General features: G+C 30.7%; 1 protein-coding gene across 2 annotated transcripts in view; it reads left to right on the top strand.

Annotated features, from left to right (window-relative positions):
* The window catches only part of LOC123294776 (diuretic hormone receptor-like), a 402,325-nt gene extending 377,110 nt beyond the window's left edge, over positions 1 to 25,215 (top strand). For both annotated transcript variants that reach the window (XM_044875917.1, XM_044875918.1), the window contains 4 exons: positions 17,591 to 17,728; positions 18,462 to 18,647; positions 21,259 to 21,422; positions 24,486 to 25,215. In XM_044875917.1, the coding sequence (XP_044731852.1) occupies positions 17,591 to 17,728; positions 18,462 to 18,647; positions 21,259 to 21,422; positions 24,486 to 24,642 (645 nt within the window). In that variant the 3' untranslated portion in view covers positions 24,643 to 25,215. The remainder of the gene's footprint in view (positions 1 to 17,590; positions 17,729 to 18,461; positions 18,648 to 21,258; positions 21,423 to 24,485) is intronic.
* Positions 25,216 to 25,648: the final 433 nt, after the last annotated feature.

Genomic DNA, 25,648 nt, shown 5'->3' with positions numbered 1-25,648 from the left:
ACGAGTGATGTCCATATCAGAATCCCGACCCATTTTTCGGGATAAATACCTTTCTATTAAATTCGAGTATTACCTGCCTACACAACAAAAAAAACTATGTTAGTATTTAACAAAAAATAAGTAGCGAAAACCATTAAGATAGTAAACTCTTTTTAGTTCGAGCTTTTCTTACTCATACCTAATAATTTCTACCTTCTCAAACTACATCACAAATACATTCTTGTACTCCTGTGTACCCCCTCCGTGTTATAAACATTGTCGGCAAAATGTTTAAAGGTACACACATCGTTACAATTTCTTTATGGTTTTCTTTTTTTTCTCCTACTAGCTTATTTTATGATGTATACCGTATGTGAATTTTGTCTTCGTCGAATGATGGTCACAATTCTACTCGATATGTTTGTAAGGTCCTCAAATTAATCTAAATTCAAGGAGTCATTACTGGTGATAAAAACAAATGATTTTGCTTACAACTTGCAAATTGTATCCAATTTTAATAAGCCAAGAATGTAAATTAGGTCATATTTTGAACATTAGCTAAATTTTATATATCGTATTAAATTTAACTATTTTATCCAAAAAATCGAATTTTCCTCATAAAATTAACCTCAGTAAGGAAAGTACAAAGGAAGGACAAAGTTAAATACTCCGAATATGAATCGCCAATAACTCTGAAAATGTTGACTTTTCGAAATATACTTAAATGACACTTTTTGCTTAGATTTCATCGCTCTTATCGATTCCCGTTCCCATTTCCAATATATATTTTTCCACCCCCTGGGGAAAGGTGGAGATTATCACCCTCCCCCGTGCTAAAAGTACCACTAGACATCATATAGCTTTGGATCTAGAGGGTGAACAAAGCTTGATCCCAAATTTTCATCTAAATCTGTGCATCGAAATAAGTCAAAATTTAAAGATTTCATTTGTTTTTCTCCTCGTTTACTGGAGTATAAGGTCAATAAGGAAAGAATTAACTGAAATTCATTCAAATTTTATAAAACGTTGTCAAATCGCGTGCTCAGTCAAATCTTGTGTGAGAGCGAATATTTTAATTTACTCTAGGTACATATTCATGATTCCTTCATTCCTCTTTTCAAAGAAGGGATTATTCTATGTGTACGTATTCTATGTACAGTTTTCAGCCTAGATAATGTAAGAAATTTCAGTAACAACAAACAAAGAACAATGTATTTAGAAGTATGTTAAAGCTACCACTTTTCCACGTTTGAGTACTTCAAAGTGTATATATTCAATGTTACAGCACATACATGCATACATACCTGCCTAGATAATACTGATGAAAAGCGAAGAAGATGTCTTGTCTTCTTGTTCTTAATGTGACATGTAGGTCTACGGTCTGGTGAAGCATTTGATTGTCATTTCCGATCGGGTTAAATTTTAAAAGACACGCACGAGAATTTTATTGAAGATACCAAGAAACATGAAGAAATAAAACGTGGGACGCTCCGTAGAAACTGTGTTTCTTTCGTTATAAATTATGTATTATTGAGTAGCAATGAAAGAATAGTAATTAAATTGTATTTAATGAGTTTTCGTAAATCAAGTTATGAAAATATATATTTTTAATTATAAACCAGCTGTCCCCTTCGCTGTGGGACATTATGGTTGCATGGAAATAAATGAGAAGTATCTGGTAGATTTTAAGAAATTTGATTACCCCCCGATGAATGAGTTCACAACTTTTAAACGGCTAAACTGATTTTCATGTAACTAACAGTTTTTTAATGTACACATCATGACCCTCAGGTATATTTGAAAATATCATATCATTTTTCTCTACTTTCCCCCCCTCAAAGCCCAGCTTCCCTTGTGCTGGGATTACAGTTTTGTAATGTAAACGTCATGCTCTTTTATTTGATACCCCACTTGGGCATATTTTGTCAAAGTTTGAGCTCAACCGATGAAGACCTTTTTAAATTTTAATATGGTGTTTCCATATACAAAATGTCATCCCCACTTCCACCACTTAGAAGTTAAATGTAGATAAAAACCATACTCGAGGCAAGTTGTATATCGCGTAGAAATTTGAGCTCAATTGATGCAGAACTAGTACAATTATTACTGTCAATTACGACGCCTTGACCTAGAGCTAAGTATACCCATGGTGAAGGATGTGATGTGATTCTACTTTTTGTGTGTGTGTGTTTCATGTTGAAGATTTTGAACTTGCAACAATGCATTTCATTCATTTTCCAACAAATATCTCTGGGAAGGTTATCTAACATGAGATATGAAGGTATACTTCAAAAGGGGTCGTTAAATTTAACGCTTAATTGTATATGTACTTTAATGGGTGTACACCAAATCATTAGGCATTAATTTTAAGAGTTTAATATGGTCAAATTCAAGAAATCGTAACACTTCTGGTTTTATTGAGTTCCGATTTTTGAACCACTACTGTATAGGCAAAAGAAACTAATTGGAACCATATATTTTTTAAAAGACAAAAGAGAGGTATAAGGTCGATCTTCAGCCCTCTGATAAACAGGGGAGACATATTTTTAACGCAATTTTATTGGTTTTTAAACCCTCTTATCATAGTTTTTCTAACGAAAACTGCAATTTTTAATTAAATTAATTTTAATCAATTTTGTCCATGAACGGTTTTTTTTCAGGCAAGCCTATATCATTATTTTCGTAATTATCTTTCTTCTGATACCAATTTCGATTAGTTAACTGATCGGTGTAGATCTGTTTATACCATATGAAGAGGTGAGTAAATATAGATATCTACACGGTTCTGTTAACCAATCGAAATTGGTATCTGAAGAAAAATAATTTAATTACGAAAACAATGGTATGGTCTTGCCTGAAAAAAAGCGTTCATAATTGATCGAAAAACTATGATAAGAGTGTTTAAAAATCAATAAAATTTTATAAAAAATATGTCTCATGTGGTTATCAGATGGGTGAAGTTTGACCTTATACGGTCTCTTGTACTAATACTATAATCCACTCATCTTAAGCACAAAAAGTGATCAACCTCGGAAATATAACGGAATAAACAGAAAATTTGTACAAACCTGTATTTTGATAGTACATATGTTGTCTCAAAAACAATTAATGCAAAGAAAACGAGATATTCTCAAAAAACTTATTTTGGATCACTGACCTTGCATATCTTACACGTGACCATATGAGTTTTGAGACAATAGTTGTACTATCAAAATAAAAGTTTATACAAGTATTCAGTTTATTCCGATAGATTCCGAGGTGAAACCCAAAATGATTATACTACTATGCAATTTTTATGTAATAAAAATTTATTCGAAATGCAAATAAAAAATGTGAATATCAAATTCAATTAAATTGAATAATATTATGTTTTTAATGTTATTGTTTTTTGGGCTTACCGAAAAAAGCTAACTGATAACGTTTTTTATAGATAACATCAATCAAATTTGAAATATTAATTAAATTTGTTAATAAATTCATTTTTTTGCTATCCCAGATATTTTAAATACATTTTCTATGTGTTATTATAGAGATTATAAAACGGAAAAGATCGTACCAATGAGGGCAACATGCACAACTAAAGGCGCAATTTCACTAAAGCAACACTGAACGGCATTTGTTGCATGCTACAAGTCGCACCAATCCGTTCACTATTGGATAGACGCCGACACCGTTCGACACGTGGATTCATGTCGAGAGATGACGCATTCGACAAACAACAACAGTCAACTTGTAGCATGCGGCAAGGAGACATATTTTTTGTCGATTTGTGTTCCTTCTATTGAAAGACTGTGTGTAGCATGCGTCAATGTCGAAAGCAACATGTTGCCTAAATGTTGCCTCAGTGGCATTGCGCCTTAAAATAACAAAAAAATGATAGTCAGTCATGGGACTGTCGACGGAAGTCGACAGTTATTTCAAACTTAAAACTTTGAAATAACTGAGTTTTTCTTTTTTTAATTTTTTAACTAATTATAGTATAAAAAATTAAATTTTCATAATTTGTAAATTGAAATTATTGAAGTGTGTATAAAAAATTATAAATAATTTTAAAAAAGCAGAGTTTTCAAGCGGCAATCCATCCTAGAATTTAGTGTGCTCAACGTTGCTTAACTTCAATAATCGGGTGATAACCGATCGAATGATGCGAGTCCATGTATTTTGTTCACCCAAAAAAGTGCTCAATGCGCCTAAAGAAGTTTTCATTTCAGCAAGCCTATCTTTATGGTAGTTGTCTCAGGTCTCATGTGAGATCTGAGACGTTCTTTACTTGCTACAGAAGTAACATGGGGATCTTAAGGCCGTTTTGTTATGTTATGAGGTTCGTTTTTTTACATAAATCGACCATTAATCACTCCTGTTTGCTATTTTCTTTTGTCTTTTGTTTGCAAACCAAGAAGTGAACTAATGCCTCCCGAGCTTCAACTACTTCGTCAAGCTTGGTATTTTCTATTTAAGAAACAAAAAAGTGTTGGTTTGTATTAGCCCTTAGTAATCTAACAACTCTAAGAAAGTACGCCATTTCCATTTTCTTACGATTTTTTCCGTTATTTTGGTTTATAACAAGTGAAATTCATGAAATTTTAAAAAACCCCTTTTAAAACCTTCTTCAAAGTGAATCCGATTTTGAGGATCATTGACAATTTTTTAGTTGTTCCGATTACAGAACCCTAAACTCGCATTTGAAACATAGCTTAAAATACTCTCCATTAAATTATCTTTCAAAAGAAACAAAAAAAATCACAGACAGAAAGACAGACACACACAGATAGCAGTTCAACTAATAATGCCTACTCTTTTTTTTTGGGTGGGGAGTAAAATATCTGATAATCCCTAATTTTTGTCGAATGACTACGATCCTGAATGGATAATATTCGGTATAATATATTTTATATAATCAAATATTTATGAATTTATACATTATACATAATGTTTTATACATATATAGTACATAAAATAATAACATAATATTATGTACAATATTAATGTTATAATGTTTATATGTAGGTACAATGTCAGTATAGCTGACACTACTATAGATAGTGTGTGTCAGCACTGTTAACCATCAACTCAGTATGTACACAAATGTTTATTAAAATTAGTTATAGAAAATATTACCTATATTAAGTTAGCGGATCACTTTTCGAATTTCGTAAATTATTCGTGAAAATTTTAATTTATTCGCTCATTTATTTTTTTAAATCGGGCTGGGCTGTTTCGCTAATTTAATATTAAGTTAGCGGACCACCACCATTTTTTTTAAATAATTGACTGAAAAAATTAAAAATTTCACGAATAATTCACTAATAAAAAACGGCAAATTCCCAGTTTGGAAAAGTTGGAAAATTCAAAAGTGATCCGCTAACTTAAGATAGGTGAAATTATTATTTTATTATTATAAACATTAAAATGATTACAGGCAGTACAGGGTTATTCATTTATATTCAATAAACACTTTAATGATTAATATTAGTAGACATAAATAGGTCTCCAGGCAACATTAACTTTACCAAATGTACAAGAATGATAAGTTGCAGAAACGAAGCAATAAGTTTGAACGGTAAGTCGCATTTAAATGCGGCTTTCGGTATTCGATTCGTTAGAGCGTCAGGAATTTTTGTGACCTAAATTAATTCATAAGCAATTTACATAAATAATATGCATTTTATAATTGCATTTTAAATTAATCTAAATAAATTAAATATAGTATATTCACAATTCGGTTAATAATGATGAAAATGATTGCAAACTTGTTACTCGGAGATTTTTGGGTTCACTAAGCACGAATATCGCGTCGGAATTGGTTTCCGAGGTAACCGGTGCTCAGGGTAAACGGTATCCCCGTCGTCTTCTGGAGTTTTCGGGAAATTCGTTACATAATCGGTCCAGCTCGTTACTCGGGCGTATCGGGGGAGGCTGAGCACGAATATCGTGACAGAATTGATCTCCGAAGTACTTACGATGTACCTCGAGTACCCGGGATACAACAAGCAAAAGGTGGTTGGTACCCGATTCTATTGCGACATTCATTTTGAAATTGTTTTTTGAATATCCTTTTTCATAGGTAATAGCTACGATTTTTCCTCGTTTAATATTATTCTCCATAACATAGTATTTTCGCTGTGGCAGTTATTACGATACATTCCGAATATATTTAATATCGAATATATTTAAATATTTGTAATATATTTAAACAAATATAATACAGTTTCAAATTATTTTAACCAACACGATATCATCAAAAAACAATCACTAAATTATATATTATATAAACTCAATATATAAAATTGCATCTCTTGCACTAATGACATGCATATATGAATACAAATTATCTGGTACTACGAGAGTATTATATCCGACAAATGGTTGTCTATATCCTATGTGATTGTTCATTGTGGTGGATGCAATGTGCACATAGAATACGGAAATAGAAATATGTATATAACGAGCGATGGTATCCATTGCATGTTGAATCTGTTGTGCTGCTGAATGTTGATCTAAAAATGACAAAAAAATGTGTCTATAAAAAATATGTAGTTACTAGCGACCCGCCCCCGCTTCGCACGGATGCAATGCTGATACTAAATACACTACAGAAAAACTGTGAACGTTGTATATAAAAACATAGCGGCCCGCTCTGGCTTCGCACGGGTATAAAATATATAGCCTATGTGATTAAAATCGATCCAGTAGTTTCGATTTATTCATTACTGCCCGTGGCCCGCACGCGTTAAATTTGGAGTAAAACAATCCCCCTTTCCCTATACCATGAAGATTTCCTGCTATCTTTGGAATATCTAAATTCATACACTACATTTTTACTTTTTACATTTTTAACTATTAACCTCTAAAATAGCAGTACTTCCCCACTATTTAATGGATGTTATTATACATATAAACCTTCCTCTTGAATCACTCTATCTATTAAAAAAAACCGCATCAAAATCCGTTACGTAGTTTCAAAGATTTAAGCATACAAAGGGACATAGGGACATAGGGACAGAGAAAGCGACTTTGTTTTATACTATGTAGTGATTATTAATAAGTTATATTTTGACTTGTAACGTAATGTATACAGTTTTTATTAAGGTAGTTCATTCGAGATAATGAACTACCTTAATAAAAACTGTGCTAACTTTCATGTATGATATAATAGGCATGTTGACTAAATTTTTTTTTATTACTGCAAGTCACTTTTATCCATACCACTGCACGGGAAAAAAAGTGAAGTTGGATTTTGAAAATCTTTAGAAGTACCTACGCAAAAAAATTACCATTTTCAAAAAAAAAATTTATTTGCATCATTTTTGTGGAACTGTAATTTTTATATGATTTAGTTTTATAATTAAAGGATGTAATTCTATTTTTCCAGATAGATAAACGATTGGTTTAATAGCGTACAGCCCGCGTTAATTAATACAACCGCTTTCAGATGTTAAACGGACCTCATTTCTACCAAAGTTCAATAAGGAAAACAAAATTCAGCTGTCTTAAGATTAACTTTTGAAAAAATTGTCAGCTTTCGGATCATCTCAGCTATGGGCTTGAGTTGATTTGTAAATGATTCTGAAAGTTTTGGGTAAATTCAAGGTTATTATAAAATGTTTTCGTTTGAATACATCGATCCTTATTTAAAATAAGCCAGTGGCAGTGTTTCAGAAAATACAAAATGTCTTCTTGACTTGATAATTAAAAACCATATTCCATTCGGGGGGAGGGAATCATAGTAAATGCTATGGTAAGCCACATGGAGAGACGCAAAAGCTTCAAAGATGCTAGAGCTGAACCGCGTAGTTTATGGACGCTCCCCATAGTGAAATTAACTTTTCATCCTGCAAGATTTTGATTTATTCTTAAAACTTAACCGATTTGGTTTCATATTCCTATGAATTACAGATTCATATTATTTGCGTCGGTCATATATAATATATTAATGAATTGAAATTATAGCTTAAATAAATACAGATTAAAAATAAGGATGTCGATGTGGGTGGTCTCTGTTATAGACGTATATGTCTGAGGAATGGAACTTAAACCCCATTATTAATTTTAATTTTATTTTATATTAAAGAATCTGAATTAAAATTTTTTCTTTTGCTATTAAAACAAGAAAATGCATCTCCGTATCTCATAAATTTATATATCCAAAGTTGATTTAAATATTCTCTACGGTGACAATATCTTTTAATCTCTAAACATACCTTTCATTCATTATCTTAAAGCTATTTAAAATTATATAGCTTTAATAATACCCACATTCCTTTTACAAATTCAGTTTTGATATGAGATAAGATATCAAACTCAATTTAGTATAAAGGCTAGTGACATACATTGTGTTAAAATATTTGAAAGGAAGAAGAAAGAAGAAAGATAAAAACTTACAGAGCAGCTAAAATTAGAACTCATTTTGTCCTGGTCCAGAGTAGGATAAGTAAGAGTGGAGATAAATTAATAGTTAAGCATTAGGTTGATCAGTTATTCTGAATGGATTGATCAACACCAATATAACTCATCTAGAAAAACTATCCCGATTTGTTAAAGCTTGGATTTTTCAGGACTGAATATGTACTATATTTCTAATTGTATTCTTTTCTAAGTCTTATTTTGATATTCTCATCTAAATGGCATAATTTGCCGTGATTACTACCATGACTTTGTGGTCTAGCTAGATTCACCTTAAAAATTAGTAATCACCAGAAAAATTAGTAATAAGGCCCTTTAGTGATTTGATAAATAAAAGTGATGATTGTATATTTCTCAAACCATCCTTAATCGCTTATCTCCTTGTCTACCACTGTATTGCCTCTTTTTATTCATATTTCTGGGAACCTAAAGTAAACAAATCGTATACCTTACCAAATCACGTCTAGGGGTGGGTTCTAGTTCAAGTTCAAAATTGGCTTCTTATATCGTCAATTTTACAATGCATTAATTGATACATCTTAAAACTATCGTTCCTAGCCTAGACTTTACCTATAATGCATCATCTTATAATTAAATACATTGAGATTTATAAACATAGGTAAACATTGTTTCTAGAAAACGGAAATTTGTTGTATAAAAACCCTTGAATTCTGTGTGGGCGACTTATCACTATTTTTTATAAATTTGAGTTCCACTTGTAAATTTTATCAATTTAACTGAGTCATAACGTCAGACTAACTGAGTCATATTAAGAACCTAGAATTCAGTAGAAATGGAAAGTAGTTTGTAACATCAAATTATAAAATGTTTTTGGTGTATAATGATGAAAGTGCAAGGTAAAATAAATTATATTTTATTCAGTGATTTATGTAAAATAATTAAATACTGCAGTCTTAGTAGCCTAGAGTCTCTACAGATGCACTAGATCATGCAGAGATGATATATTACAAGGATGTAGATCCAGAATAATGACCTGACCTTCACACTTGGAGTTCATATACTTGGTGTTAGTGATATTATTGCTGTATAAATAGTAATTTATCTTACAACAAAGTGTTTGTTTGTTATGTTATAACATTGTTGCATACAAAATAGTGTACAATGTATTAGACAGATTATCTTACATTATTATAATTTACCGGGTATTTCGAGATACTTTTCCCAACTTGGAAGAAAGAATATAGAACACAAAAATGTACATCGATTTGTGTATTCAATGAACATTCGACCCTACTGGCAAAACCGGAGAGTAAAGATGTCAATTGAAATGTCCCATCGATAAAAGAAGAAGAAAAATCCCCATATAACACGCAAGGAAAAGACCGAAGAGATAAATCGATAAGTTTAGGTAATTTTATAATATTTTTTAACAAGCTTAGAGCTTTTCAACCAATTTTCGACCTTTGTCAATTTGATTTAGTACCTCAAAAAACCTAGAAATGCGTGCAATACAAAATTTTTAGCCCCTAAACTGTAATAGACCTTTTTCATGAAAAACAGAAATGCTTTTTGATAACTTTTTATAAAAATATAGGTCGAGCGTGTAACTCAAAAATTACGCATTTTTAACAATAAAAACACTATGAAAAAAATTGTTAAAAAGTCACAATATTTGAAATATTTTAAAACTTTTTTTTTCGCTCCACCGCACACGTGATCTGTGATGTCAATCCGACAAGCAATGACAATAAAACAGTGTCAAAAGTTGTATTCATATATCACTATTATCAACTTTAAATGACGTCAAACCAAACTTCGTGTAACATCGTGTGTTTCCGGATCGTTTTCGCCAATTTGAATTTTAATGATTTTCATTGTCTGTTTTCTCGGTCAAATGGCTTCAAAAAAATTGGGGAAAAAAATTAGCTCATTTATCAAGACATTTATTTTCATTTAAAAAAAAGAAAAAAAAATGTGAAAAAGGTCTATTAGAATTAAGGGGATTTTTTGTGGGATGTGACTCAAACTGCACATATAAGCAAACTGTCATTTTTCTTGAAATCTAGTAACCGCTTCTTTTATGACACTCGGTCATATAATATCTTCATCAGGGTTCTTCATTTACATATAAATTTGCTTTAGTTCTTTTTTACATTGTCGTCATCAATTATATCCGCCACCATCTTTATAAATAAAAATAAAAATATGTACATAACCTCAAAATTTACAAAAGTATAAATATCTAATCATATATATGTAGGTTAAAATGATAACAAAAAATGGGTTAAATGCATAAAATGTTTGATTTTATTTTGTGGTAAACATAACAAATCGATACGCTTATAAAATGCAAAATTTATTATTGAAAAATTCTTTATCTACTAAATTTTTTATCTTTTAACTCTTTAGTCCGCCATTAATGATTTTAAAGCAAAGTTTAACGCTACACATGGTTTAAGCGCGAACTAAAATTATTATTCTTCTTCTTAAAATCGAAGATGTATATCCCGTTAGCAATCGCGTCAACCGTTCGGTAATCTTTAGTCGCGTCATGAGAGATTTCGCGAGATAAATATTCTTTAACTTTGTAAATCATAACCTCTACATAATTTTATATACATTTATTTTTTAATGCGCTAACTAATTAAAAATAGTTTTATTACGTGATTATTGAATGATGTATTGAATTATTGAGGAAAAATTTTAGAGTAGAGAAATAATCTAAATAATTAAATTCATTTTAACTAATTTCACCATATTTCTATCACACATTTTTAATTTACTGAATACGACTTATATTAAACTAACGAAAGTACACGAACAGTACCGAAAAGTAAATATTTTTTTGCTTATACCTTTTCTTTCGTGATGAAAAAAATGCTCACAAATTCTGAAGGACTTTAAAAAACTGTAGATAGGTTGAAAAATTCATAATTCGAAAATAGATAAAATAAAATGAAGATAGAAAAAGTTTCAAACACAATATACCCTTTGAAAAATAAATTTTATTTATGTTTTAAATCGTGCGTGAGCACAATGCTCATAACGCGACTGCTGACGGGATATTTATAGTAAACTCAACCACAAAGATACAGACTTTTATGTCAACATTCACATATAATGAATTACACATGCATAATAAACGATAATTCTCGGAAAAAATGACGTTTTGACTCTGAAATAACTGAAACTACTCTAAATTAACATGATAAAGGTTTTTCTAAAATTAATCTGACCTTTATCTTTTACTGACAAATGAGTTTTTTTTTTTAAAAGTTACCACATTGATTTTCTTAATTCTAACATTAAATAAAAATTTTCCAGACAATTTATCACATTAGAAAAAAGAAAATTACATGTAACAATCGTTTTGAATCAATTAAATAATGAAGTCTTAAAGAAATAAGTAACATAACATAATAATGAATAAAGAAAATCGTTGCCTTTTGACACAGTTAGAATATTAATTAGTTCGTTGTGGGTATCTCAATTTCAATATAAACGGTGTTCTGTTATTGACTGCAGATCGTTGGATTTTTAAAAATCCCTTCTTCAGTTGAATAATATTAAATGAAATTTACTTATATATACTGATTATCATTGGCTGCTGGTTATCGAATGATAGTCAGTGAATGAACAAGTTAGGGCTCAGATCCAAAATTGGTAAATAACTTTTTCCTTCGTCTTTATGTCTTTATGAGCTTATTCTGTAGGCCAACGATCTGCAGTCAATAACAGAACACCGTGTTTATAAAACATAAAAACGAAGACAGATTACGTTTTGATAATTTAAAATTGTTATTCAAAAAGTTTTCTTTTCAATTATTATTACACGTTGAACATTTTTCTAAAGATGTGCCTTTGTAACTATGATACCCTGAATATAACAAGATATCCTGATTATATGAAATTTACAGGATGGCTTTTTCAAGTTGACACATGCTTGAAACTCGAAAAATAATTTTTAAATAGGCTTCGTTATCTTTCAGGCTTCGTTTCCATAATGCCACAAGTCACAAGTGCACTTGTTAAAAGTGAACTACTGACTTTTTAAAAGTTGGTTTTAACTTGTGCGTAGTACACATTTAAAAAATAAGCTAGTGTAGCGCCACCTTCTCATAAATTGACAGTGAGCCATTCAGGCTTCCGTACACATTTTCCCCAGACTTCAAACTTGACCTAGGCTCAATGAAAAGCTCACTTTACTACACAATAGATGATGATGAACAATTTAAATCAGAAAATTTTTGTTCATTAAAAGAGTTATATTTTTGGTTCGAAACATTTTTTCCAAATCCGTATAGTTAAGGCAAAAACGGACAGAAAAGTGTTACCCAAAATTGTTTTTTCGTATAAAAATTATTATTTCGAATAATAATTGTTTCTACGGAATCTAGATCCTCTTCGAAACAAATTTTCCTAATTTCTTTGTAATACTTTTTGAAATAATTTCGTAAATTACTATAAATACGAAAATTAAGTAACGGAATGTTATTAACATCATATGCAAACAACTATTATTTATTATTTACCCATAAAATATTGCATTTAATAAATTTATTACTTTTACAACTAATTTTATTTAGATTTATATTAATTAATTTATGAAGCTATAAGAAGGTGTTTATTTTATATTAAATATTTGAATTAGTACATTATGCAACTAGTGCGTCAAATTAACCGTTGCCAACAGCTATCAGTTAGAAAAACGAGTAGTGTCCGATCGAAGGACGTTTTTTTGCCGGAGCTGAAGCCGATTAATCATGATTTTAAAACTTTAACTAATATTAAAAAGTTGATCTCTAGAAGTTGATCTAGAAGTCAATCTAATGTTGATTAAAATTACTTATTATTAGAGTAACATTTTAACAATCACAATCAATCAGTCAGTTTTCGATCGTTCAATCAATAAAAATAAAAAATCACACTTTTGACGTTTGGTCGAAGGTGGTTTTTTTGGCCGAAGCCGAAGCCGAAGCCTCGGTCGGACACTAAAAACGAGCGAAATGGTTGAGTTTTTACTAATCGACAATCCCAGCGAGTTGTATACAAATGGTTTTGTTACAAGCTGTAGATTAAGTCCAAAAACATAAGATTACCAAAATCCAAAGACATGTGATATCTCATGTTTTGGAACTTAATGTATTTCGATACCAAAAAAAAAAAGAAAAATTTTTAATTTTATATATCAATTAATCATCCTTTTATGAAAAGCGCACATTTCTCATACACAATATCACTTACTTGTTGCACAATATACTTTTACTATTTTAACACACCATAACAGTGAATGTTTAACGAAAGATTTGCAGAACGAAAGACAACACATTATGAGACTTGTTAACTTGTTGTTTTCAAAACATTACGATATCGTGTAATAATGGTGTTAAAACTTTGTTTTTGCGGAAAGTTTATTAGAAATAATATTATTATATGCATAAGTAATATTTATGATTTAATATTTAATAAATATAACTGAATTACTTCATTTAATGGAAGAGCCAGGCCACAAAATTCAAGCTGTATAACAATTTTCAGCTTTAATAAATCCATGTAAATACCACGGAAATCATAACTGAATCTTATTTATTTATTGTTCATAAGGGCTGACTGACCAGCCCCGTTCTTACGTTTAATTGACTGGCTCTCATTACTGTTATCTATATGCAATAATATATATAAGCTGTATAACAATTTTCAGCTTTAATAAATTCATTTAAATACCACGGAAATCATAACTGAATCTTATCTATTTATTGTTCATAAATAAGGGCTGACTGACCAGCCCTGTTCTAACGTTTAACGGACTGACTATCATAACTGTTATCTATATGCATTATACAAGCTGTATAACGACTTTCAGCTTTAATAAATTCATTAAAATACCACGGAAATAAATATATGAATCTGTTGTATTTATTGTTCATAAATAAGGGCTGACTGGCCCGCCCTGTTCTAACACCTAAGTGACTGACAATCATAACTGTTATTTATATGCAATATACAATCTCTATAACAATTTTCAGCTTTAATAAATTCATTTTAGTACCACGTTAAACTTAACCTTTTCGATAGCATATATCTGACCCCTGTTCTATCGTTCGCTTGACTGACCACAGTATGTATGTGCACACATCAACTATAATTAATCCTCAAAGTGAGGAAGTGAGAATAGACCAAAACTGGTGTGTGATAAAGACCCTCTTGATCTTGGGTCTTGGTCTATTATAGGTGGTAAATAAGACCCAAACACTCTGTATGTTTTTTTATTAGTTATATAAAAGTGTCTTGTGACATTGTTTTGTTTTGTTTTGAGAAAATATTGCAGCTGTCTGTTTAATATTTGTTCCTTTGCTAGGTAATAGCTAGATATGCGGGAATCAAGAATATATGCTGCATTAATACATAAGTTACTGCCTCATATCCTGTTTTATACGTATCCTGTTTGTATTTTTGCATTTATATATACTGTCACGATCAAAAATTGTCGGCACATTGCTTCATTTTAAATTTCACTCATTTAATTGTATACCTTGGAAATTTAAATTGTCAAGATGATTGAAATTTAAAGTGTCAAGATGATTTGATTCACTTCAAGCTTTTACAAAAAGCCACATTTGAGTGACTCATAGAAACAATTATTTCCTACTGTTTAGTAGGTATAATAAAAGCCTGCCCTTGAAAAAGTATTTTTTTATTTAAAACTTTTAATTGAAAACTAATAAAAGCAATGGGAAAATCAGATCTTGCCTACCATAAAAATGCATTGTAACATGATTTGCTAAAGTTATTCGTATTCTTCTCAACAAACCCTTTCATTTGATACCCATATCATATGGGACTGCAAAAAATATAACTAGCCCGATATCTTTTTCACTTTGCTAACCATGCATTGTTATCTTAACTAAATGTTTACTAACTTCACCCGTGAGGATTCCGCACCGTGACTACTGGTATCTATGGGCACTCTATACCCATGGGTACCAGTAGTCACGGTGCGGAATCCTCACGGGTAGAGTTAGTAAACATTTAGTTAAGATAACAATGCATGGTTAGCAAAGTGAAAAAGATATCGGGTTAGTTATTTTTTTTGCAATCCCATATGATATGGGTATCAAATGAAAGGGTTTGTTGTTTTTTTTCATTTTGGATCATTTTCTTAAATTATTATTAGGAGAACATGTTTTAAAAATAGTTTATTTAAAAATAGTTTGATAGTTTTAAAATATCTTACTTACAATCGAAACATATTTGCCTAATACACTTAATATTTGAACTTTTAAATTTAAGGATACCGTTAAAATTATTTGTCTAATATGTTTTTTCTAAGCGATACATTTTTAGGTCGTAAGTCTACCTGAACATAAAAATAAACATTGCAAAATCATTTTGTTTGACGAGGCTCAAGTAACGAGATTTGCATTGATCGACAACTGAAAAATTTCACTTTTCCAGATGTTGGTCGACGAATACCCCGCTTTCCCCGCTATACAAATTTTCGTAGAAGAATAAATTGTTAAACACGACATTATTTCTAGCGGTTTTTAAATAACAAAACCAATTTTCTTTTGTACCTTGACCATTTCATTATTTTTGACCACCACTGTACAAACAATGTTTTATGACATTGCACGTATAAAATAAATGCTTTAAATTATTTATAAGGAAAAGTCGTCTCTGATTTAAAAAAAGAAAACAGTGATCGGGAAATCGTATCACAGAGAAGCTAATAATAAAGAAAACTTCATCGAATATTTTTAAAATGTATGTGAAAGTATTTTGAAAATGCAGTTAGTTAGTGATCAATATTGATTGATTTTACAAATAGGTGTGCCCAGAAGCATAAATGGAAATAATGTTCTAGATGGTACAACTGGTTTTGCCCGTCCGCGGTATGCTTAGGGTAGCGGTTCGTTTCCCGCCGTCGCAGCAAAATTAATTTAATTAATAGTTATGATGAGCTGGTGTAATGCATGGTATATGCATGAAGGAGGTGCACTCAGCCTCTGAAATTGAGGAGCTGATAAATGAAATTATCCGCGGAAAGGTGGTAAAACACATATATGGTATCACAGTGGATTCTATAGCCTAAGTGTGTCCTTCGTGGACAGCCAATATAACCTAACCTAACCTAACCTAACTTACAACTGGTTTTTCTCTTTTTCCAATTTTTTCTCCAGAGATATTTCTAGTTTTTACCGGAATAATAATAAATTTATTGTTATTATTGTAAATGTTGATTTTTTTCATTAAAATTAAATAACACAGAAAATATATTTATTTAATGTTATATACATGTTATTATTTTATTTTCTATTTCAATTAAATTTAATTATGAAAAGTCTATTTTAGTAAAATAATATCATCACACTGTTTTTTAACATTTTATATAGGCAATACTAGATACATACAATATATACGTTTCTAGTTAGTATTAGATAATATTACATTATTGATTTTTCATTTAAAACCTATAGCCCTGGAGCCCGTGACAGTAAAACTGCACTTAAACGCATTTCGAAATTTCGTATATGAATCAATACTATTTAACGATAGGTACAATATAGTCTAGGTGTACCAGGATTTATCCTGGCAGAAATATTTTTGCACGGATTTTTTAATTTTTTACTGGTGTGACAGATATTTTGGTCAATTTTTTAGCTGACATACCGAGATATTTCGAAAGTAGAATTCAATACGAACAAATATAAAAAAAAAGTAATTCCGCGATAAGGTTAAAATTTTATTGGCTTTATATTCTATTAAAAATCGGTGTGACAAACCTTTCTGCCACGATAAGAGATATCACACCCAATTATCCTCATGTTGCTCATTTACGAACTTGACCTCACTTTTTACGTCCTGAGTACGCTGTGAAAATTTCAGTTTGATATCTTTTTTCGTTTTTGAGTTATTGTGCCCACAGACGAACGGAAATGGACTAATTAGGTGATTTTATGAACACCTATACCAAAATTTTGCTCGTATCAATATTTTTAAGCGTTACAAACTTGGGACTAAGCTTAGTATACCTTGCATATTACATATTTGCATGGTATAAAAAGTTATAATAATAAACAAAGTATTAAAATTTTTAAACTCATATATATATATAAGAAGGGCTCTACGAAGCCAAAAAATTTTACATCAATTAATTATTTAATTCCCGCGTGACAATGAATGGTGTAGGTACTTAATATCAACTGTTTAATATCAATTAAAATCTTGTTATTTTCGTTGGTTTCAGAATGCAACCTCATTCGACAATATTTATACATTAAAGCATTGTCCATGGATGACACCACATTCATACGATTGGATCTATCAAGCACCAGCATTAATTGTTTTAGCAGCAAATTTGATATTTTTACTTATGATTATGTGGGTAAGTACGGAAATTTTAATGCATCCATTATCAAACAGGATATTTGCCGATTTTATTAACAATTTTTTTTTTATCTACGGCCTTTCTACTTCTGCTTCTGTTGGAAGGCAGAATCCTTTTCTAGTTTTCTACTTACTGTTTTTCTTTTTTCAACTAAATAGACTACAAGCCCATGCTAAAAATTTTCGGCTGAAATGACCCACCAGAAACCATGTTGAAAAATATGCCCTATATGTAAAAGTAAGTTTAAGCACCAGGAGAGAATATGAATGTCACACTCCTTAATGGCTAACCCCTGCACCAGCAAATATGTACGGTGTTGCTGGATACTAACTCTGCATAAATATTCGAAGTGAATTACCCAAATACCACACAAAAATAAATCCCATTACTTCGATACCGGAAGTTTTCAATTTTCGAATTCCTCCGGAATTTATTTCTGTACGACATTTATGTAATTCGCTTCGAGTAATTATGCAAAGTTAGTATCCAGCAACGGCGTACACATTTGCTGGTGCAGGGGTGAGACACCAAGGGATGTGACATTTATATTCTTACTTGTACTTACTTGTACTGTAACTGAGGCCATGGTGCTTAAACTTACTTTTACAAATAGGAGCATCTTTTTCAGCATGATTCTTGGTGAGTCATTTCCCCCGAAAAATTTTAGAATGGTCTTATAGTCTAAAACGGTTCATGAAAATTTTTAATGTTTTTTTTTTTGTGGTTCTAGGTGCTAATTACCAAACTTAGATCAGCTAATAATGTAGAAACACAACAATATCGTAAAGCAACCAAAGCATTAGTTGTATTAATACCATTATTGGGTACAACATATATTTTAGTCATATCTGGTCCAACAGAAGGTGTTTCTCGTAATATTTATGATGCGCTACGAGCAATACTTTTATCAACACAGGTAACAAAATATCGATTTATAATTTTTATTACATACATGTCATTACCGCATCAGAGGAACTGCATCATAGATTCATAAATAAAATATAAAATTAAAAGTAAAATTCTGTTTCAAAACTTTCAATTGTTTTCATCCAAATTACGCTAGTCAAAGCCTACATTTAAGTCACAAAACGCGATGTAAAGCTGCTTTGCTGCAAATGGCCCAAAATTTGTGGCATTTCATACTCGATTGGTACAAATTGGATAAAATTTGCTTGTGGTAGAGCAAAATTAAATTTTTTTTATTTCTATGACGTCATAAAATTCAAAAAACCATTTTTTTTTATATTATGGCCAAATTTTATCGTATTTGAATGACTTTTTTTTTTGAAACCCACTAATTTTGGATCATATATTTCATTTTTTGTAGTATTTATGTGTTTATATTAGAACTTATACCAAATGTGGAAAACACCGCGGCACATTTTCGAAATTTATTGAAGATACGTTAAATTTGACAAAATATTTGGAAAGAATAACTCAAAATTAGTGGGAATATATACTTTATTAGATTAATCCAAATTAGATCAACTTTATGTGTGGGAGAGCAAAATTAAATTTTTGCATTTTATGACGTCATAAAGTTAAAAAAACCATTTTTTCATATTTTGGTTTTGGTTTAAATTAGGGCAAAATTTTTGTGTCCATCACTCGCAAGGGTAAAACAAATCCATTGCAGTAAGAATCATCAATATCGGCCCACGCGTTTGATCTCTAAGTATGTTACAAAGTAATACACATACAGAGACTGATAAACACATTACCACTCCTTTGCGTCGCGCAGTCGGGTAAAAAGTGGGTAATGATCAGTTATAAACCTATTTTCATTTTTATATGTCCAAAGTTTTTCAGATTTAATAGATTGCCTTGTACAGTTATTATCTAGAATTTAGCTTTTAAGTATATATAATATCCTTTCTAGGAAAATTGAAATATATAAATAATATAAATTGCAATCCATTTAAAACAATATAAAGGATAATTTCATCCTTATAAAGGACAATTTAGCATTGTAATAAAATCATTTAAAACTACTAAAAATGGATTGTGTCACTATATAATAGAAAATAGTTCAAACATTTTGCATGAAACTAATTTGAAAGAAGAACAATTTAAATAATAAATTTTACTGTTATTAAATTTTAACTGTACAATATTTTTCAAACAGACGAAGATAGTTTAATCATAGACTTTAGAATTTAGGACTGCTTTTTTTACTATAACGCTTAAAAACAAAAATTTCAAGACACTACTAAATAAAAATAGTTAACGAGACAATTTCCAAGTTTTTCCTCACATATTTCTTGCCAAAAAGGATTTGGAACGACAAAATATGGAGTCTGATTGAGACTACCAAGCGTAAAAGATTTGATGTCATTTCAGAACTTCATTTTTGTATCTTATGTGAATATGAATTGCATTTGCGTATATTTACATTGTCTCGTTCTGGCTACAGACAGCCAATTAATTGACTGCGGTACAATCTTGTATGTTCTATTGTCCTTTTAGTACGTTAGCTCCAATGAAACTACATTATGTTGGATTGGCTAATGGTCTCTACTTTTTGGAAGGGTAAAACTACGTTTTGCAAGCAAACAAAATTTGTGCTACCTGCAAAATAAGTGAATACTACAAAATTTTCGGACTTTTTTCAGTTTTGTAGTTCAATTCAAAAAATATGAGTTTTTGACATTAGTTGCTACTATCTATCATTTTGAAAGTATATTAAATTTGAAACAATTGAAGCCAACCGGCATTTCTATATAGTTTTTGAGTTATGGTTTTAAAAAATTTACATAGTTTTCAGAAATGTTAACATTTTGAGTTTTGCTTATGTTAAACCTTTAGAGATAGAACAAAAATTTAAATGTAAAAAATGTTCCTTTTACAAAAAATTAACAAATTCTGTTTAAAACATTTTTTCGTAAACAATATTGCTTCCTCATGAGGGAGCAAATTAGGGCAAAATCACGGTGTGCAATTTCTTCACAAAATATAAAAGATAGAGACATGAAAATTAGTAGCTAACTGCAGCTAATGATAGCTACAGAAAACAATTAGAAAAATTATGCAATTTTTGCACGTATTACACCAGTATCACATCTTTTTTTTTTTTGCTTGCAAAACGTATTTTCACACTCCTCTAAGAGAATCCAAATAACATACCAAAAAAGCAGCTTTATTGCAGCAAAAAAGCATCGTGTTTTGTGATTTATGTTTGTTAATTTTATACTGTAGTTTATGTAAGCAGTCCACTTTATAGGTCTATGAGCTTAATAGATTCAATTGTTTTTTGTGAAAATTATTTTAAACGGATATTAAACGCATACATGCAATGCAAATTATTTAGGTCAAATTTTTATTTTATACAAGGCTTTTTTAGCAACGTTGAGAAACCTATCTAATGTTTAATATAGTTGACAAAAGGCATTAAAGCGCAAAAATAAACAAATAAGGGAGTGCAAGTTCACTCAAATTCGAAATATATTTTACTCTCAAAGAAATAAATTACAATAATGCGTTATTTCTAAAAATTAAAACCAACTAATTATGAATTGTTTATTTTTCAGGGTTTTTTAGTCGCATTATTTTATTGTTTTTTGAACACTGAAGTTCAAAATACATTACGGCATTATATTGGACGATGGAAGGAAACACGATCATTGAAAGGTGGTCGTCGTAATCGTTATTATAGTAAAGATTGGTCACCCAGGTCACACACGGAAAGTATACGGTAGTAATTTCAATCATACAAAGTACCCTAACAAAAAGATATACCTTTTTTATAAAACTAACAGTCTGAATATTATGCTTTAGATATGTAAGCAGTTTTAGAACTCCTAACCCTAGTTCCTAATAGGACAAACCAACCAAAGTGTATAAGCACAATACCTTGCGCTCAGAAACTGCATATCTCCATGTTCGAAATGTCTGCCAGTATTGTGTAATGTTTGTGCGGTCGTTATGGAAGTTATTTGCCAAGCGGCAGAAATTTGTTTCAGTTTTTAATGACTTTGTTTTAGCCAGACAGTCTGCGGTATCTGCCACTATTTCTCCATAAAAGTATAAGTTGTAACAAAAAAATTACCTTTGAGTTATCCGATTAGGATTCACTTTTTTACAGTATACTTCAATCCCACTCACCTCCAAAACCGCCAATAGTTTTGTCTGCCACTATTTTTCCTGGTTTATAAAAAATAGATGCTTGAACTTACCGTTGCCACCAGGCGGTTAAGATCCACTTGTTTTTCTCTGATTTCTACACCACCCCTCCCTCCCCCCTCTAACCTGAAAATAGTCGTAATGCCATATATTTGTCCTATGAGAGAAAATGCTCCACATCGACTAAGGAGCTGATTTACCATGCACGCGGTAAGCTTTCTGCATGCGGCATTTGTGCGATCGTTATGGCAGTTATTTGCCAAGCAGCAGAAATTGTTTTCAGTTCATATTTACCTCATTTTAGGTAGACAGTCTGCGGTGTCTGCCTATATTTATCCATAAAAGAACATGTTATAACAAGAAAATCACACTTGAGTTTAACCGGTTATGATCCAATTTTTTTGGATCCCACCCCACCCCTCTCTAAATTCGCCAAAAAGTTTTGTCTCCCACTTTTTCTCGGTTTATAAAAAATGGTTTCTTAACTTACCGTTGCCCTCAGGCGGTTAGTGTCTACTTTTTTCTCAGATTTCTACACCCCCTCCCCTCTAACCGGAAAATGACCGTTCTGCCATATATATGTCCTATGAGAGAAAATGCTCCACATCGACTCAGTAGCTTATTTACCAAGTTAGGGTTCGAGGATTTTTTGACGCGCCATATGATCCTAGAATATTGAAAACCCGATTATCGTTATATCTCAATGACTTAATTACAACAACGTAAATAGCAAAAACTAGGTCTTTGGTTCGATTCCTAGAAGGTAGTAAAAACAATTCTTCTAGAACTGCTTATATACCTTCGAATCCTACTAATTCCATTTATATATGTATACTAACAATGTAATTTAAAATAGTTTTAAGGCATTCTTTTTAAAATATTCCTTTTTGTTCCATGACATGTCCTTGTAAAATAATAAAAAATGAAAATGATAAAGTAATTATTTGCATGCAAAAGAAAATTTATTTTCTCTACAATTCTCATTATTTTCTTCCTTTCTTTCTATTTTCTAATTATTTTAATTGGTATTTACTTAACAATAAATTTAAAAATACTGTCTTTATTAATTTTTTACTTTCAATTAAATTTATTTTTACTAACCAAAATTATAACCTGTTAACAACAAATATTTTATTCTTTTTTTCCATTTAGCACTACAAAATTTATTCGCGTAAGTCTTGTCCCTGCCTAAAGAAACCACACCTTTCTCAAAAAAAAAAACTTTCCTACAAATAAACGCGAATCGAAAAAAGGAATTCTATAATTAACACGGTACTTCGGATAATTTTTTCGATTAATATTATAAGTTACTTTTCTTTTACAATCATATAACTCAAAACTGACTAACAAAATCAAGTGGAAGCGAATCCAATTTTTAGTCCAAGGGAGAGAAGCGAATTTTGCTCTAAAGAGATTTTGTTTTTAATATAGTCAAGCTAATAAAAACTTAAATCAGTTAGACTGAGATTTTGTGTAAAAGGAAAGTAGCCAATTAATTAGTGATTGGATTTTACAAAAAAAAAAATTATTTCCCTTTTTTTGCAAATAATTTTGCTACTTTTAATGTTGCATCCTTTTTATACTGGGGAAGTTCTTGGAGAGATTGGGTAAGCATCGTCAATGGTGTAGGAAAAGTTGATAGAAACGTGAGGTACAATTGAAAATCTTACAAAAATCGATTTTGAAGCAGAAAAAATACACTAAAAACTTGAAGATTGAGAAAATTTACGATTCTTAATTGGGTACCAAAGAAAAAATTATTATTACAGTACAGTAGAGTTTCGATAATCGAAAAATAAATTAAATAATAGTTGCAGAGTTTGATGGGGGACATCATGTTCTAATATCAGATCGGACCTAGTTCTCTGAGTTGCTGTAATAGTTAAAATTAAGATCCTGAAAGGTAAGACGTAGAATAACACTTTAAAATAGGATGTTGATTCTGAAAAAGATGACATTTTTTATTTAAAACGAAAATCATTCTTACTACAGAAAAATGCTTTATCCAAAAGTTGTCAAGACCAAACAGAACATTCGCATGTGTCCATGACCTACAATTATCGATACTTTGACCGTATTTTCTTTCGATTAAATGCAATAATGACATATTTTTAAGTCGCATTTCCTCCGAAAGCTCTTACCTTTTAGGATCTTAATTAACTATTAAAGCAACCCCGAAAAACTAGGTCTAATCTGATGTCAGAAGGTGATGTCCGCCATCAAACTATGCAACTTTTGTTTTAGTTATTTTTTGGTTGGTTAGCTACAAAACAGGACATTATATAGCCATAATAGATCAAAATGGGCCACCCTGTATTCCCTATAACCTTGTAAAACTACGCAGGAAAAAGCTCCAAAAAAAAAATTCTGGATCACTTTGAGTATATTTCCCGAGCTTTTGTAACTCTTTTCTGACCCAAGTTCGACTTTTGATTTTTTCCTTTCAAAATTTACCCAGTATAAAATGCATGATAAGATCCCCCACTTCCGTTTGGGCGAAGGCTAAATACAGCAAAATTTACTCCAAAACAACATATCTTTGTTATTTACGATTCCTTTCACTAATTAATACATGTTAATTTTAGGGTAAAATTGGCACAAATTTTAATATAATTAAATATTATAATTTTTATAGGTTATGTATAAATCCACCAACAAAACGTGAATCGACCGCATCAGAAACAACAACAACAACATTATTGGGTAATTCAGCAAATAATTCTGGTCGTGTATCAAATGGTTCTGGTACACGAACATATTTACAACCGAATGATGAATCATTGGGTGAATGAAAATGGCTGCCGCTGGATAGCCAGCGCCGAGATACATTAAATACCTTACTCGAAGAGGATGGTACAACACCACGTGATGTGGTGATTGCTGTTGACAACTCGGTGATAATATCTAGCGGCACCAAATCAAATATTTTATTATAAACGAATTTTGTGTGCAATTTACTGCGCGTGTGTGGTACAAACATAGCACAAACAAGCGCAAAAGTTTTCAATTGGAATTCTGTTTTTATAGAAATTGTAAAAATCCCTTCACATCCTTCGAATTTATATAAACACAACTCTGTTTTCATATAAAAATATCTATAATTTTAACTTACCAGCTTGGTTCATTTTGTTGTCCAATCCAGAGTTGATTTCGGAAACCAAACCACATGGATTTCTAAGTCAATATACGGCGACTCAAGCATTCGCTTTCCTTACTCTCACTTATACCCCCCCCCCCTTCTGTTTACAATATGATGGGTTTTAAGTTTTTGGTTCGAAACCCTAATTTTTTGAAAATAAAATAAAGTCCCTGTTATTCACCAATAATGTGCTTTCTACAACTGAAAGAATTTTCACCCCGTCAGCACTTATGGTTGAAACTTTTTCTATCTTATAATACTTTTTCTATATATAATTTTAATCTATTTTAGTATTTTCAAATTATGAATTTTTTTAATTTGTTCAACTTAACTATATTTTTTTAAATATATTTTCAAGTCCTTCAGAAATCTTGAGAATTTCTCTCATCACGAGAGTAAAGGTGTAAGCAAAAAAAATATTTACTTCGGAAATTTCCGGACCGAGTTGTGTACTTTCGTTAGTTTAATATAAGTCGTATTCTTGAAGACTTCATAAAAAAATTTAATAACATGTCAAAATCGAATTGTAAACTTTTGATAAAACTGCGCACAAAAAAAATATATTAATAAATTTTCTATAATAAAACGTAAAGAAGAATTTTCTTCATAAATTCCACCGCAACCTTTAAAATTCCCCACTAGTTCTACTACACTTTTTA

The sequence above is a fragment of the Chrysoperla carnea genome, chromosome 3 (genome assembly GCF_905475395.1).
Source record: "Chrysoperla carnea chromosome 3, inChrCarn1.1, whole genome shotgun sequence".
Classification (NCBI taxonomy): Eukaryota; Metazoa; Arthropoda; class Insecta; order Neuroptera; family Chrysopidae; genus Chrysoperla; species Chrysoperla carnea.
The sequence above is the reverse complement of the archived record's forward strand: the minus strand, read 5'-3'. Positions and strand labels throughout refer to the sequence as shown.